The sequence below is a fragment of the Falco rusticolus genome, chromosome 7 (assembly GCF_015220075.1).
Source record: "Falco rusticolus isolate bFalRus1 chromosome 7, bFalRus1.pri, whole genome shotgun sequence".
Taxonomy (NCBI): domain Eukaryota; kingdom Metazoa; phylum Chordata; class Aves; order Falconiformes; family Falconidae; genus Falco; species Falco rusticolus.
The window spans coordinates 949,353-963,813 of record NC_051193.1 but is presented as its reverse complement, the minus strand read 5'-3'; the positions used below and the strand labels follow the sequence as shown (position 1 = coordinate 963,813).

Sequence of the window (14,461 nt, the reverse complement as noted above, 5' to 3'; positions counted from 1 at the left end):
GCGGGTTCTCCCCTGGCCCCGCCCCTCCTCCCAGCGGGCGGGGCGCGCTGGGCGGGGAGCTGAAGACGGCGATGGGCAACAGCGGCCAATAGGGGCTCGCGGTGGGGGCGGGGCGTGGAGGCAGGCGGCCAATGGGCGGGCGACGGGGAGTCTCGAGGAGGTCGGGCGCGCGGGGCATGACGGCGCCGGGCAGCGCGGGGCCGCCGCGCAGGTAGGGGCGGCTGGGGGGCACCGGGGGGCCGGAGCCGGAGCCGGGCCACGGGGGCCGGGGGGTCCGGAGGGGGGGGCCCGGGCCCAGGGGGCGGACGGGGCCGCGCCCCTGGTGCCGCCGGGGAGCCCGGTGTCAGACCCTGCCGGCCGGAGCGCTCTGAGGGGAGCGCGGGAGCGCCGGGCCCCCCCGTACCCGGCGCCTCGCTGAGGGAACGAGCCGGGCGGGGGCTCCCTGCGCTGCCCGGCCCGAGGCCGCCGGTTCTGCCTGCGGGGCGGCTCCGGGCGTGGGTGGAGGCTGGGGGCTGGCCCTGGGGGCTACTCCGGCCGCCTCGGCGGTGCTGGGCGGCGGCCGCGCTCTGTCGGCCCGCGGCTGCCCCGGTGGGGCCCGGTGCCGGGCTGGCTCCGGCGCACGGGGTTCCCGCAGCGGCGCCGGCTCGAAGCCGCATCCCGGCTGCGGGGCGCCGAGACCTGCCGGCCCTGAGGCTCTGGCGCTCGCCCCGGCCGTGGCCCGTCGGGGACAGGGGGACCGCCCCAGGCGCGGGGCCCGGGGACACGCGGCGCCGTCCCCGCCCCCCCTGACCTCCTGCCTCTCTCCTGACAGCGCCGCTCGGCACCGGCCGCTTCCCTCCAGCATCCCCGGCGGTGGCTCTGCTCCAGTAGCCGGCACACGGGACTGAAATGACCTTGAAAGCCGGGAACAAGGGCAGCTCGCCGGATCCCGCCCGGGCTCGCCTGGGCCGAGGCAGCCCGGCCGCAAGTGCCTCCCTCTGGCCCTGATCCTCGTGGGTTTTTCTGGGGGCGAAATCCCCGGCTCGCCCTCTCCTGCCTCCGCCACACGCTTCCCTCTTGCGCCGGCGGCGGGGAGGGGATCCAGCGAAAATCAAACGCCGCCGGAGGGGCTCATGCCAGACCGTTTCCAGGCTGGATCCCAGTGCTGCGTAAGGGAAGGGAGGTGCTGATCCGGGGGCAGGGAGAAGCACCGGGCTTCGCCTGGCAAAGCTGCAGTGCAGGAAGCAAGCAGGGAGCCTCGGGGAGGCGGTGCGGGCAGGGTGGGGGTGTGAGCCCCCGTACAGCGCCCAGGGGGTCGGCACCTCGCCAGCAATGTGTTCTCTTTGCCGGGAACTCCTGCGCCCGCCTGCTGTGCCTTGTTTTGGGGACTTAGTGCTCCAACTGTTCCTGTCCTGCTCGTAACTTGGGACACTTGGGACGGTGATTTTCCTGCAGGAGCAGCTTCCTGCTAAAAAAATTTCTCGAGAAGCATGACAGTGTGAGCTGCTAGGAAGTGTTTTCCTTTGTATGCCAGAGCTGGAAGCAGCTCTTGGCAGGGAGACCTCCCTGTCAGCTGTGCCTGGAGTCCAACCTTATCTTATCCTGTGTTCCCGAACCCTGGATCTCTATCCCTGCTGCATCTGGGAGCCAGGATGGAGTGAGATCTGTAGAGCGGAGATGAGGGAGCTGCTGCAATGTCTCTACTGGGGCTAAGGATGCTCCTCACAGCCCCCAGATATGCCCTGGAGCAACTCGGTACCAGTGCTGTGTCCAGGGGCCTTCTGACCTGGGACTTGTCCTTGGCAGTGACAGTAAGAGGGAGAGAAAACTGGGACAGGACCATGCAGCACTTTCAAGTGCTTTCCAGCTTCTGGCCTTTTTTGTTTCAGGGGATTTCTGGGTTCAGTGACCTTAGGGGGGGGGGTGTTTCTTGATGCCCTTGCCTCGAGCAGAGGGTGCCTCTCCCTGTCCCCTGCACGGGGTGCCCTTTCGTGTCAGCCCCGGTCAGGGCTAAATCCGCTCGCCTGGATTAAGCAGTGCGATTGCTTGGGGATTTAAGGGATGATGTGGGGGAAACCAGAGCGGACTGAGCTCCAGAGAGGGAGGCTGCAGAATGGGTTAGAGCCCCTTTTCCAGCACGGGGGCGGGGGGGGGTGAAGGCTTCGGTGCTTCCACAATATGAGGCTCGGCTTCAGGGCAGCGTGGTATCACCTGGCAGAGGATGTTCATGATGCAGGGCTGCCCGTCCTGAAGGCATGGGGTGTCTGAGAATCAGGCAGGGGAAAAGCTTTTCCGTGTGATTCCAAGAGATGTTATTTTGATGTTATTTCAGTGCTTCTGGTCAGTAGAGTGTCCCTTCTCTTACAGACACATCGTTTGACCTGAGCCTCTCCCAAAGAAACCCCACACCCTCTGTGTGTTTGTCCCATTTCCACAATGCTCGGGCTTTGGGGCCATGTGGGAAGCTTGTTTACTTTGCGAGTGCCATGATGCAGGGATCCAGGAGCTGATTCCCAGCCTGGTCCTAACTGCATGGCACCAGTAACTTGTGTTTGGTTTTTCTGCAGCCCCACATATGTGCTGCATCTTGAGGGAGCATCTCCCATGCCTCCAGCTGGGATTCAGCCTGGCTCCATTGCATCGGGACAGTGTTTTGATTGGGCTGCCAAGGCTGTGGGGACACGGGGGCTCACGTGGCTTCAACTCTCAGGCTGTCTGGGCATGGCTGTTGGGGTGAAGCGCCCCTGTCCTGCCTCTCGTGGAGTCTGTGGGGCATATTTTAGATGGGTATTCCTTCATATGAGCCCCTTGGAGTGGTAGCAGGGTGCATGTAAGGAAATACAGGTGGCAAAAGAGCCCCTTTGTATGTAGGAAGCAGTTTGGTATGGCTTCTCTGCCTGGGCTTTGCTGCGCCACCATGGCATCATCCCTGTGGGCACTGGGATGAACTCCAGCTCTGCACTCATCCTGCCTGCTGCTGTCCTGCCTGTGCCCCACCTGCTCTGGCATCACCCCCTGCCTGTTGTAAGCTGAGCTCTTTTCCCTTGAATAATTTCCTCTCTGTAGGTCTGGTGGCTGTTTGCTGGCTCTGCCATTCTGCCGGAGCCCATGGATCACTGCTCTGGCCCCAGTCCCCTGGGATCGTGCTCCACTTTGGCGCTCGGTGCCAAGCGCTGCAGCATGGCTATCTCCGGTTGTGGTTTGCCAAGGGCGGAAGTGTCACCTTTCTAGCCCACCGGGTGATAACCTTCCCTGCGCAGCGCTAGGAGTGTGTTTACTTTACCTGTTGCGGTCGATAAGCACCTCTGATAAAATTCATGATAGTAAACAACAGGCTTTAACGAGAGGGGAGCAATTAAAGGAGAGAGGTGGTGCCCTCGGCAAGCTCTGCCCTGGGAAGATGGTGTTTTGCTGACCTGGAGGAGCAGACCCTGGTCCTCGCTGCCTGAAATCTCCATTACTCCAGGGAGTTTGCAGACCTGTGGTTTTCCCATTCCAGTCTCCATCTCTTGAGGAGGAGAGGCTCTGCTTTGGAGGGTGTTATCAGAGGGAGTCGCTGTTCCTTGACCCACTCGGTTGCAAGCACCAGGGAGCTCCTGGCAAGAAATGCCTGGGTTTTTTTCTCCATGTGACTTGAGAAATCACAAAAATACTTTTGCTGTCCTTGAGCAGCAGAGATACTAACGTCTGTGTGCAGACTGGGATTGAAGAGAATGGATTTACGGCTCCAAAATGCATCTCTCCCCTCTTTCCTTCCCTGTGTGGGCTGACAGGCTTCTCCTTGCAGCACCAAGCCAATGCATGAAAGAGCAGCTCCCCTGAAGAGCCCTGAGCCCATGCATGGCCGTGAGAAACTGGAGGCATCCCACAAGGAAAAGAGTTTGGATTCCCTTGATGGCAGGTGAGGGGCAGTGTCCTGGGGGCTTCGGTTGAGTATTTGGTCTTTTTTTCCTCCTGTTGTGACCTCACACAGCATCTCTGCTACTTCTAAGCCCCCAAATACAACCTGCCAGCGAGGGGTGGGCACAGTGGGTCCCTTCTTTGTTTTCCCCCTCAAATATTTGGTCTATAAAAGCAGGGAGGGGGGAGGGGTTTGGGGAAGGGAATGTTACTCCTATGGCTGAGGCTGTTGGGCGGATTTCCCTGTCTCTGTGGTTTTTCCATCTGCCTGTGTGATGAATGCCCCTGTGCGTGGCCAAAACAGAGTCCGTCCTCCTGCCCAGGCATGTTCCCAAATTCCCGTTTGTGCTTTCCTTGGGGAAGCTTTGACCTGGCCAAAGCTGCCCATTGCCAGCTCCTGACCTGTCCCAGGCTGCTGCTGGGGGCAGCTCTGGGCTCCTTCCTCTGGTGCTGGGCTGTGTTTTGGGTACGGGCACCCTGGTGCTGGTGTCTCCACCAGCTCGCCATCAGCCTGATGCCAGACAAAGATTAGCCTTTTGTAGCTGTTATTTAACCTCAGCAATGCCCAATGCTACAATAAATCACTGAGACATCTGAAACATGGCTTCCCAGGGTCTCTCTTTGGTCCTCTGCAGCTTGTGGTGTCTCTTTTTGCGGCATATGTGCTTTAGGGAACAGGCAAGAGACCTGGGGCTCTTCACTTACCTGATTATTATTTTTCCTTCCAGCCTCCGCCTGAACGAAGCGCTGAAGGATGAAGACATCAAGAAGTGCCACCGGGAAGTGGTAAGTCTTTGGCTTTGTGAGCAAATGAGCTGGTTCATTGTAGCCTGACCCCGGCTGTTTACCACGGAGGAGCCTGCCTGGGGTCTCGGGTGTGGGCTGCGGGAGCTGGAGGCGAAGCCGCAGCAGCTCCTGTTGCAGGGCAGGGGCTCCTGCCTGCATTTTCAGGGGAGCCGATGACAGTTTGTGTGGCCTGTGATCTGCCTTGCAAACACTTTCAAAATTTTCCACCCAGAGCAAAGGACAAAGTGGAAATCTTGACTGCAAGCAGCTTGGTTCCTGTCTGTTGGAACCTTTTTGGTTATTCAGATTCTGCCCAAAGCAGAGCTTTTCTGTCCATCTACAAATGAGATGCTCTGGAAGAGGAAGAAGTGGAGGGAGGAGGCATTTTGCCTTTCCCCATGAAGAAAATGGAGGAGAATAACATTTTGTTGATTATTTAGAGGCATCGGAGAGGGTTGTGGGGTTGGCAACAGGTTTGTGCTGTGGCCAAGGGGTGTTTCTTGGTGGTGGCTTGGAGGTGATGCCACAGTCCCCTCCATGTCCTTCCTTGTCCCCCTGAAACGGTCCCACCGGTGCCCCCACCATCCCGGTGTCTTGCCAGGGACTGTCTAAGCTGACCCCAGGTGATGCTGAGCCTTGATCCTCTTACGGCCCGGCTCATCTGGTGACAACGTGTGCAGAGCAAAGATGACCTTGTCAGTGTGGGCAGGAGGGCTCTCCCTGTGGTGCTGCCTGCAAACCAGCCTTGCTGCCCCGGGGCCCTTTGAGCTGTGCTGGATCTCTCTGCATCCTGGCAAAGCATCTTGTCCCTTGGATTTTAGGGGGCAGCCATCTCTGCCACAGGGACAGCCGTGTCCCTGGGGAGCACCCTGAGGTCTGGGGCGCTGCCTCCTCCAGGGCAGGGGGCACAAGTCTGCCCATGCTGCCTTACAGGACTAATTGAGTGGATTTGCTGCAAAGTGTTGAACTGCTTCGGAGCCTTTAACTTATATACAGAATTATTTAAGGGTGAACCTGCCGAGCCTCCTGCCGCGGCTGCTGGCAGGCTTTGAAGAGGCACCGGGAATATAAATAGCTGGATGGCGCGGCGCGATGGGCGCAAAGCAAGTGTTGTCACTGTGCCCCGAATAAGGGAAGAGCTTGAGGAGGAGGAGAGAAACCGCTGGGCAAAATAAATTGCCCGTGGATGAGTCCAGGAGAAAACCAGCTCCTCTCAGGGGCTCAGTAGCCTCCTTGGATATTAGGGGAAATGTTTATCTGGGAGGATGGCACAGCGTTTGCTGGGTGCTGGGTCATCTGAACCTCCTCTAGCCCTGCGGGCCCGCCATCGCCAGCCCAGCGGGACCCCGCTGCGCCGGTCCCGGGTGCGGGGCGAGGGAGATTGTTTTGCTAGAGGGTGTTTTTTGGGTCTCCTTATCAGCAAGGTCACCAGATAACTTCTGCTCTGCTTCATTTTCAGGCTGCTAGCAAGTACAACTCCCAGTACCACAAGCTGTTCAAGGACATCCCGACGGAGGAGAGCGTGCTGAAAGGTGGGTGACATGGCAAGGGGCGGGCACAGGGGTGGCAGGATTTGGCACACAGTCTGCCATGTCCCTCTCTCTGCCTTGCAGTTTGTTCCTGCGCACTCCAGAGAGATATCCTCATCCAGGGAAGGCTTTACATCTCCCCTAACTGGCTCTGCTTCTACGCAAATCTTTTTGGGAAGGACATCAAGGTAACATGGAGGCCAGCTCACCCTAGTCCCATAGGGCTCATAGCTCAGGCTGTGCCACAGCTTATCCCCTCCCACACCCAAATACCACCAAAATCGCTGTCAAAAACTGCCAGTGTAAAGGGGAGTGCAGCTGTGCCCCCCACTCTGATCACCCGTGACATCTGCCTGGGGAAACCAAATACTGGTTTAGTTTAAAATTTCCTGATGCAAAACCTACAAGCCGCAGTGGCGTCTGAAGGAAGATCGAAGGTTTTTTGGGGGAAAGATTTGAATCTGTTGGCTTTTCTTCTTGATTTACAGTGTTTCCCTGTTAGTCTGGTGCATGACAGGGATCTTGCAGAGGAATTACTTCCTTTAAAACTGGGCTGAAGAACTGAATTATTTATTGTCAGCTGCTTTAAACAAATATCTGAAGGAAGTGCGGGGTTTCAGTGAATTTACCTTGCCATAAATTACATCCTGCCTTATTTTTAACCCTCCCCAGGCTTGCAGGGGGTTCTTGTAACAGGTCTTAGGGAGACCTGCTGGATGATGCTTTCCCCATGTCCTCACTGTTTTGATCAAGTAAAAACCACCTCCGAGCTGAGATTAACATAGGGAGGGGATGCCGTGACCTTTAATAAAAAACAAGCTGTCTCTGTGAAATGCCAAATCCCTGTGTCACTGCTCTGCTTGGAGCGTAGTTACAATGTGTGTTAAATCTACACCTTGTGAAAGAAACTCCCCAAGCTTGTGCCATGCCTGTCCCTGCCCCTCCCCGTGTCTTTTTGCCTTCCAGGTTGTGATCCCAGTGGTCTCCGTGCAGCTGATAAAAAAGCACAAGACGGCTCGGCTGCTGCCCAATGGCTTGGCCATCACCACCAATGCCAGCAGAAAGGTAAGGCCGGCACTTTGAGCATCGGTACCTGGCCTCGCTGCAACCCGGGGATGCCCTGGTCTGAGTTGGCTGTGACTTGAGAGCAGGGAACAAAGCAATTCCCATCTCCGGGTGAAAGCGTGGGCCACTTGGGAAGTGAGCACTGCTCTCCATGCTGGCAGCCAGCCAGGGCAAACACCACTGCTTTGCTTTTTGTTTCTGAATTTCACTTTGTTTCTGTGTGAAGCAAAGCTCAAGTGAAACTCGGCCGAGCCTGACAAATCCCTGCCAGGCTCAAATAAAACCTTGAGACTCCTTGAATGCAAGCAGGGGAAGGGTTTGGGCCAGTGTTCAACCTGAGCTGGTGGAAAACTTGGTTAAGGGGCTGAATTTCCAGCTTGAAAATCATGTTGGGTGTTGGTGGCCATAGTGAGCTGATGTAGTTCTGCTCGGAGTGTCCAAGTCCTCGCAGGCTCAGGTGCTGCTGGCAGCATTGTGCATTGCCTGTCCGCTGCTAGGGAGGGGATTATTCCTGCGGGATTTTGGGAAGGGGGTTATTCCTGCAGGATTTTAGCAGGGGGTGGCTCAAGGCAGGATTTGGGTTCAAGGCAATGTGGTTGCAAGGCTGCTTTGCACATCATCTGGGCTCTGCATCCGGCAAGGTGAGCGCTGCCCTGTGTCCCCTTGTGCTGATCCATGGGAATGTTTTCGGTCGCTCCCGGCCCCGTTTGCTGCTGCATCCCTTTGGGCTGAGCACGGGAGGCCCCATAGGAACAGCAGCTGAACGAAACTGGCCCCATAAAAAATCTGGTCCAGGTTTTAGCAGGCTGCAAAAATAACAGCAGGGAAACTCTGCAGGGAGATGCCTGTGTGGGGATGTGGCTCCTGAAGGAGGGGAGGTTCAAGGGCGGGATGTCTCTGCCTGTCCCCTGCCTGTGGAGAACCAGACTCTGGAGGGGAGGGAATCTCTCCTGGCAGCTTCTCTCTTTTCTCTTGCAGTACATCTTCGTATCCCTCATCTCCCGCGACAGTGTCTATGATGTCCTGAGGAGAGTCTGCACGCACCTGCAGGTACCCTCCACCCCACATCCGATGGCATTTCGATGGCCACAGGGCCCTGTGCTCGCCCCTTGGGCTGCATTTGGGTAGCAGAGGTCTTCACCACCTCCGAGGCTTCAGGCTGCTCATAAATCCCTCCCTGGTGCCCACCTGCTTCTTCCCAGCATCCTCACTCCACAGCAAAGGATGGGAAGAGGGGCAGGAGCCATGCCCTGGGCACATCCTGTCCCCATGAGCCACCGCTGACCTTTTCTGGGTCACAGATGAGATGACGGAGGGAGAGCCTGGAGTTTCTGCTCTCTCCCAGGGCGTGTATATGAATTATTTATAAGCTGGTAGTAATACTAGTTCTGCCACTCCGCACACATATGCTGCCTTTTCCCCAGATCTAAAGTTTTAAGGGGAGGAAAAATGGTACAAAGTAAAAAAAAATTGTTAAAAAGTCTTAAGGGGGGAAGACATCCATCAGCCCTCGAGCTGAGAGGAGGATCACGGGGACTCTTCTCCCTGTCTTTGAAGCACGTGGGAAGCCGTGCTGGGGCCCTTTCCCGCCCAGAAGGGTGTCTGCTGGCTCTGCTGGGGCGGTGATTTGGGTGACTCAGCCTTGTTGCTGAACTGGGGAATTTATTCTTTGAAATGTGCTGGGCTCTGCCCAGATATTGTCCCAAGGGTTTATCCCGTCCGCTGGGAGCCGAGGCCAGCGCAGGAGTCCTTGGCTCAGCCATGGCCCTGTAGGGTTTTTAGTGATGGGAAGCAGCAATGCGGTGCCCTGTCCCCTGCCGGCTGCTCTTCTTCATCCCCTGCATCCCTGTGCTTGCAAGTTTTAAGCAGCTGCTCTACACAGATTCGCTGGAAAAGTCAAAATTCAATTTTCTGGCACAGGTTGAAGCAGAGAGGGGTGGCACCCTGGCACCCATTTCTTTCTCCTCTCTAGGTTTCGAGTAAGAAGAGCTTGAGTTTGAAGGAGCTGACAGAGGAGCCTGACGCCGTGTCACTGGTGAGGGTCAGGGCAGCTCTTGGGGAGGGAAGGACCCCCCTGAGCTCATGCTGTGGGCAGGAGAGCATCTGCCTGGCCCCTTGGTGGGTCTAATGCCTTTGCAGCATGCTGAGGTTCAGCTGGCAGCCACTGGCAGGGTGCAGGGTTGGTCCTCTCCCCTCGCTGCCGGCAAAGGTTGTGCCTTTGTAGCTCGTCCTCCAGGATGTTCATACCCGGACTTGGCAGAAATGGACGGGTCAGGATGACTTCAACAACGTGTGGCTGAGCACAAGCCGATGACTTGGCCAGTTGGTCTTGGTGGGTCCATTTATCAATGGAAAAAGCTTCAGAGCGATGTGTAAAATGCCGCCGCTCCACTCCTGCCAGCTGATGCTGTTCACAGCTGTCAACACTGGTAACAGGCTGGAAATGTGGTTGAAATGTCCAGAAACCTGTGGGATGGCTCGTAGCTGGAAGGCTGGAGAGGGAAAAGCCTTCTGAACCGCAGCATGACCAAGAGAGCATGAGGGGATGCATCCTGCTGCTTTCGGAGTGCGGCAGGGCTCGGCTCTGCCCACGGCAGCTGTGTCCCTGGCTGGCAGGATGTGTCCTCTTTGTGAAATGTGGGTGGCCCATCCCCCTCTCTCTGCTGTGTCACGAAGCTGCTGGTGCTGTGGCTGTGCTGGGCTGTACAGGGACACTGAGCAGGGTGTCCTCCTTGGGCTGGTGGCCCTGTGCATCAGGCTGGGTGCAGGAGGTGGCAATTGGGGTGGCCTGTGTGGGCCAGTGGTCCTGTACACTGGACCAGGAGGTGACAGGTGGGGTGGCATCCCAGGGGTTGAAGGTGCTTTTCAAGGGCCAAGTCAGGAGTGATTGGGGCTGGCAGCATCTCCGGGTGCTGCCAGGGAATGGAGCCCTTCAGCAGCTCCAGCCCCAGGGACTTTCCATCAGGGAAACCCCACTGGATTCGATGCCTTTCCAGGGCATGCTGGGATGGGGATGCTGAGCCATGGGGTGGGCAAGGGGCTCTCGGAGGATGACAGGTGACCGTGCTGAGTTTCAAGGGGTAGAGGAAGCAGCGATCGGTATTTGGGGCAGGTGTGGGGTGCATGGGCAGCTCCTTCCTGTGGCAGCAGGAACCTGTGTGCCCGCGGGGCCATTGTGGAGGACCAGCTCCCCCTTAGGATGATACTTCGGATGTGCTGGTGCTTGGTGGAGATGCTGTAAGGTTTGAGTCTGGATCTGGCCCCGCTGTGTCCATGGCACTGCTGGTTTCATGGGAGAAACCGCTGTTTGGTGGCACAGCTCACCCAGGGCTGTTCCCGCAGGAGGTGATCGTCCCCGAGGGCAAGTGGAGGAAGGTGTCACCCGCCTCACTGTCACTGTCACTGCCGGACACTGACTACCAGTGCATCCATCGGACCTCTGTCAGCAGCCTGAGTGCCAAGGAGAGCTCCTTCACCTCTGAGGAGCCCCTGGTTTCGGGTAAGGACTGTGTCTGACCTGGGGACACGGGTTTGTGCCCTGCCCTGCACACGGTGCTGGGCGTAAACCCCCATAAATACATGTTCATCCATCTTTTGCTCTCCTGGCAGGGACTTCTGCGTTGCAGATGAGCAGGGTAGAGTCTGGGAGTCAGTGGTGGGGTCCTGGGATGGGGTGGGGTCTCCTGGCTGTGGGGTCTGAGCATTCAGCGAGTGCCTGTAAGGCCATGCGGGCAGTGTCGGCCCATGAGGGAGGAATATTTGATGCTTGAAGGCTCCCGGTTGCCAGAAGAGCAGGAGCATCTGTCCAGCGCCACTGTGCTGCTGACCCTGGGCTTGCATTTCAGAAAGTGCAATAAACACTGAGGAGGAGCTGGAGGTGGAGCAGAGCTGCGTGGCGGAGCTGAGACCCTCTGACTACCAGCTCCTGAAGATCTTCATTGTGCTGTAAGTGTGCCAAGGGCAGCCCTGGTGTGGGGAGGGTGGGGGTTGTGCTAGGAGCGTCCATCTCAGCCACAGGCTTTGAGCACTTGTGCTTGTTCCTCTGCTCCCAGCATCTGCCTCCTGGTCGTGTCCTCCTCATACCTGGCATTTCGTATCTTCCGTCTGGAGCAGCAGCTCTGCTCTCTGAACCGGGACTACCTCTCCCGTGGGCACAGGAGGTGAGGGACCCTTGGGGACACTTTGGTGCAGGTGTGTCACACTGTGAGTGGAGGACCTGAGGGATGTGGTGCAAAGAGCAACGGCTGTGCTCTGTGACATGTCCCAGGGATGCTTTGTCCCTTATTCTGTGGCTGCTGTTGGGATGGCTGATGGCAGACCCCGAAGTGCCATCCCCATGCAATAGATGATCTTGTCAGCTGCTGGTTTGAGTGACTGGAGAAAGCTCTTCTGTCCCGAGGCTTTCAGCCCTTGGGAAGAGGTTTCCTTGTGGGTTTGGGGCTGGTTCTCCAGTTGCAGGAAGCACCAGGGCATCTTAGTGGAGCTGGGCTGTGCCCTGGGGCTAACGTGTCCATGGTGGGTGTCAGCAAGGGATGGACAGGAGTGGGTTCCCTTGGGTTGGGGACATCAGGGCATCTCCCTCCTTGTGCCCACAGGGCCTGGGCGCCAGGCTGGGACACAGTGCCTCTGCAGCTGCTCGCCCCGTCTCACCCCGCTCTTTGCCTGCAGGTGACCATGGCCCGCAGTGCTGGCTGAGGACGGATGCTGAGATGCTGGCGCCCTGTGTACAGATCCCAGTGCTGCGTCCTCCCGGCTGTGGCTGTTGCACGTGGCCTGGCTTTGCCTTGGCCGGTAAAATGGGACCAAGTATCTTCTCTCTTCCTACTGGCACCCGCTCCCGGTGAAACTGCCCTGCCAGCTCACGGCCACCGGTGCCAACTCCCTGTCCCACTGGAAACCTGTTTTCTCCCCGTGATGCTTCTGTGCCGTAGCACCGGATGATGGCTCAGGGCTGCCGAGTGGTTGGACCTCCCTTTAGGACTTGCTGCTAAAACGGGAGCTGGTTTTTATTCCAGGCTTGGGTTTTTCTTGTTAAAAGATGACCTTAGGCTTACTGGGACCCCCCAAAAATGGGGATGAGCTGCTGCTGCTGCTCTGAGTGAGGCCCAGGCAGCAGCTCTGGGCTGAGCCTACCTGTTCGTCCCATTGTCAGTACCCCCAGGGCTGTCACTGGAGGAATGGCCCCAGCCCCGGGGGTCTGCGGTGACACGGAGAAAGGGTCCACCAGCCCTGTGGAGCATCTTCTGTCTCAGCAGCCAAGGGTGGGGGCACAGTCCAGGGCCCCCGCAGCTCTGCCGGGCTCCACAGCGGCCCGCAGCCCTTCCCTCCTGGAGCACTGGGCCATCTCTGGGTGTGCGTGTGTGTGAGTGTCCCCTGCAAAGCACTTTAGGGTCCTCCAGGCCAGGCGTCCTCGCTGGGGACTGCACCTGGCAATGGTGCTGGACCAAGGCTTCGTTAGCCCTGCTTGCCTCATTAAGACATCCCGTAAGGAGCCCGCGCCTGGCACCGGTGAACATCCTGGCTCCCAGCATGTCTGTGCCCTTGCTTGTGTGAACCTTGTCACCATGCAGAGCTGAGTGCTGCAGGATTTGTCCTGCAGCTTGCCCTGGGAGCATGCTGTGGTGGCAGGTGATACCTGTGTGGTTTCCTTTGATTTTTCTTTCCTATTTTTTGGGAACGACAAGTGCTGATGGGGCCAAATCCCCGAGTGCTGGGGAAGAGCTCCCTGCTCGCTCCAGGCTCGGAAGGGCTTTTAAATGAAAATAAACCCAGGATTTTCTAGCACATCGCTGTCTGTTGCTGCCATCCTTGCAGCGGTGCCAGGCTGTGAGCCCTGCGACTGGGTACCCCAGAATGTGCACTGCCCTGGTGCCCCTTTGCTGGCCAGGGGCACATGACCTGGCATGGGGACGCGGGGCATATCCTTGTCCTCCCTTAGGGCCAGGGCTGGTGGGCCTGGGGCTGTTCTGCCCCCGGTGTCACAGCCAGTAGGGCAGGCTGGAGGGATGCTGTGTGCTCCAGTGCTGCTGGGATGCTGGTGGGCGCTCAGCATCATTTATCTACAGCAGGGAATGTCACCCTGCGTGTCTCCCAGGCCATGCCGGGGGGGATACCAGGCTGGGCATGCAGCCCTGGCTGGGGCAGGGGGACCGGGGTGGCTTCTGAGGGGACACCCAGGGCCGGGGGTGCTCCGGGCGCGGGGGCTGGGAAGCGTCGCTAGGTGGCAGCAGAGACTGCAGGATGCGGCGCCGAGGCTGGGGGCCGGGCCACCGGGTGCCTGGTGAGGGTGCAGAGCTGCAGCCCCGTCCTGCTGGGGTGGACAGGGTGAGCCGCCCTCCTCCTCCTCCTCCTCCTCCTCCTTCCTGAGCATCTGCAACCCAAATCCCGCCGCCAGCATGGCCTATGCAGCAAAATGCATGAAAATGGCTCAACTTGAAAGCCACAGGGAAGGCGGTGCTGGCTGAGTGGGGACTGAGGTGGTGTCACCCCATTTTTTCATGAGACTGAGCACCCTGGGGTGCTAGGGGTGCGGTCTGTGGTTCGGCCATGTTTCTGGCCAAACTATCGACGCTGCTTCTTCGAAGTCCTGGCATTATGGGGCCATCGGAGCCTTTGATTTTGTGGGTGACCTGGCAGATGAAAGGTGATGTCCTGCTGCTGCCCCATCCCCACTGGGGACTTGTTTTGCCAGTGTGGCTGCTAAAATGGGTTTAGAGTGTTTAGGGTTGGATTTTCTAAAAATAAGTTGCTACTTAACAGGTTTACTCTCAAAGTGGTGCTTATGGTTCCAAAAAGGAGATTTAGAGGTTTTAGGATTGGGAGTTTTTTGGTCTCGGGTGCCCAGCCTGGTATTTTTTTGGGTGCTCCACAGCACCCAATACAAAGCAGGTACATGAGGTCCCTTGTCCCTATGCCCAGCCTGGGCCAGGCATGTGACGGCAATGGGCACCTCGGCTGCTCTCGGGGCTCTTTGGTTAAAGCCAGCGGTGGGACAACCTGCAGGTGCAGGCAGCTGATGTGGAGTGGGTTTGGAGGAGCCCGGGGTGAGCCCCTACCATGGTTTGGGGGTCCCTGCTGCCAGGAGCCGGTTGCAAGGCTCTATGTTTGCCTGCCTGGTCAGTGTGTTAGCTCTCCCACTGACGCCCTGCTTGAACTTATTTGCTTTTCTTTGTGTAAAGAAACGCCACCCAAAAGCCTCGTGT

General features: G+C 58.1%; 1 protein-coding gene across 7 annotated transcripts; it reads left to right on the top strand.

The window, feature by feature from the left end:
- The first annotated feature begins 133 nt into the window (after window positions 1-133).
- GRAMD2A (GRAM domain containing 2A) lies at window positions 134-13,043 on the top strand. 7 transcript variants are annotated; one of them, XM_037395305.1, is made up of 13 exons: window positions 134-211; window positions 812-1,148; window positions 3,767-3,880; window positions 4,608-4,665; window positions 6,125-6,197; window positions 6,279-6,382; window positions 7,161-7,259; window positions 8,238-8,309; window positions 9,232-9,294; window positions 10,602-10,758; window positions 11,105-11,204; window positions 11,312-11,419; window positions 11,928-13,043. In XM_037395305.1, the coding sequence occupies exons 3-13, from the start codon at window positions 3,777-3,779 to the stop codon at window positions 11,929-11,931; spliced, it is 942 nt and encodes a 313-aa protein (XP_037251202.1). In that variant the 5' UTR covers window positions 134-211; window positions 812-1,148; window positions 3,767-3,776; the 3' UTR covers window positions 11,932-13,043. The 7 variants fall into 7 exon arrangements, with proteins under 7 accessions (XP_037251202.1, XP_037251200.1, XP_037251203.1 ...); XM_037395303.1 differs by having other exon boundaries at window positions 3,753-3,880; XM_037395306.1 differs by having other exon boundaries at window positions 3,479-3,880.
- Window positions 13,044-14,461: the final 1,418 nt, after the last annotated feature.

Bases quoted from the DNA above. Each gene is read 5' to 3' on its own strand.
- GRAMD2A (XM_037395303.1), top strand. From the start codon at position 1,113: ATGCCAGACCGTTTCCAGGCTGGATCCCAGTGCTGC. The intron at 6,198-6,278 runs GTGGGTGACATG...TCTGCCTTGCAG, and splicing joins GGAGGAGAGCGTGCTGAAAG to TTTGTTCCTGCGCACTCCAG. The intron at 10,759-11,104 runs GTAAGGACTGTG...CTTGCATTTCAG, and splicing joins TGAGGAGCCCCTGGTTTCGG to AAAGTGCAATAAACACTGAG.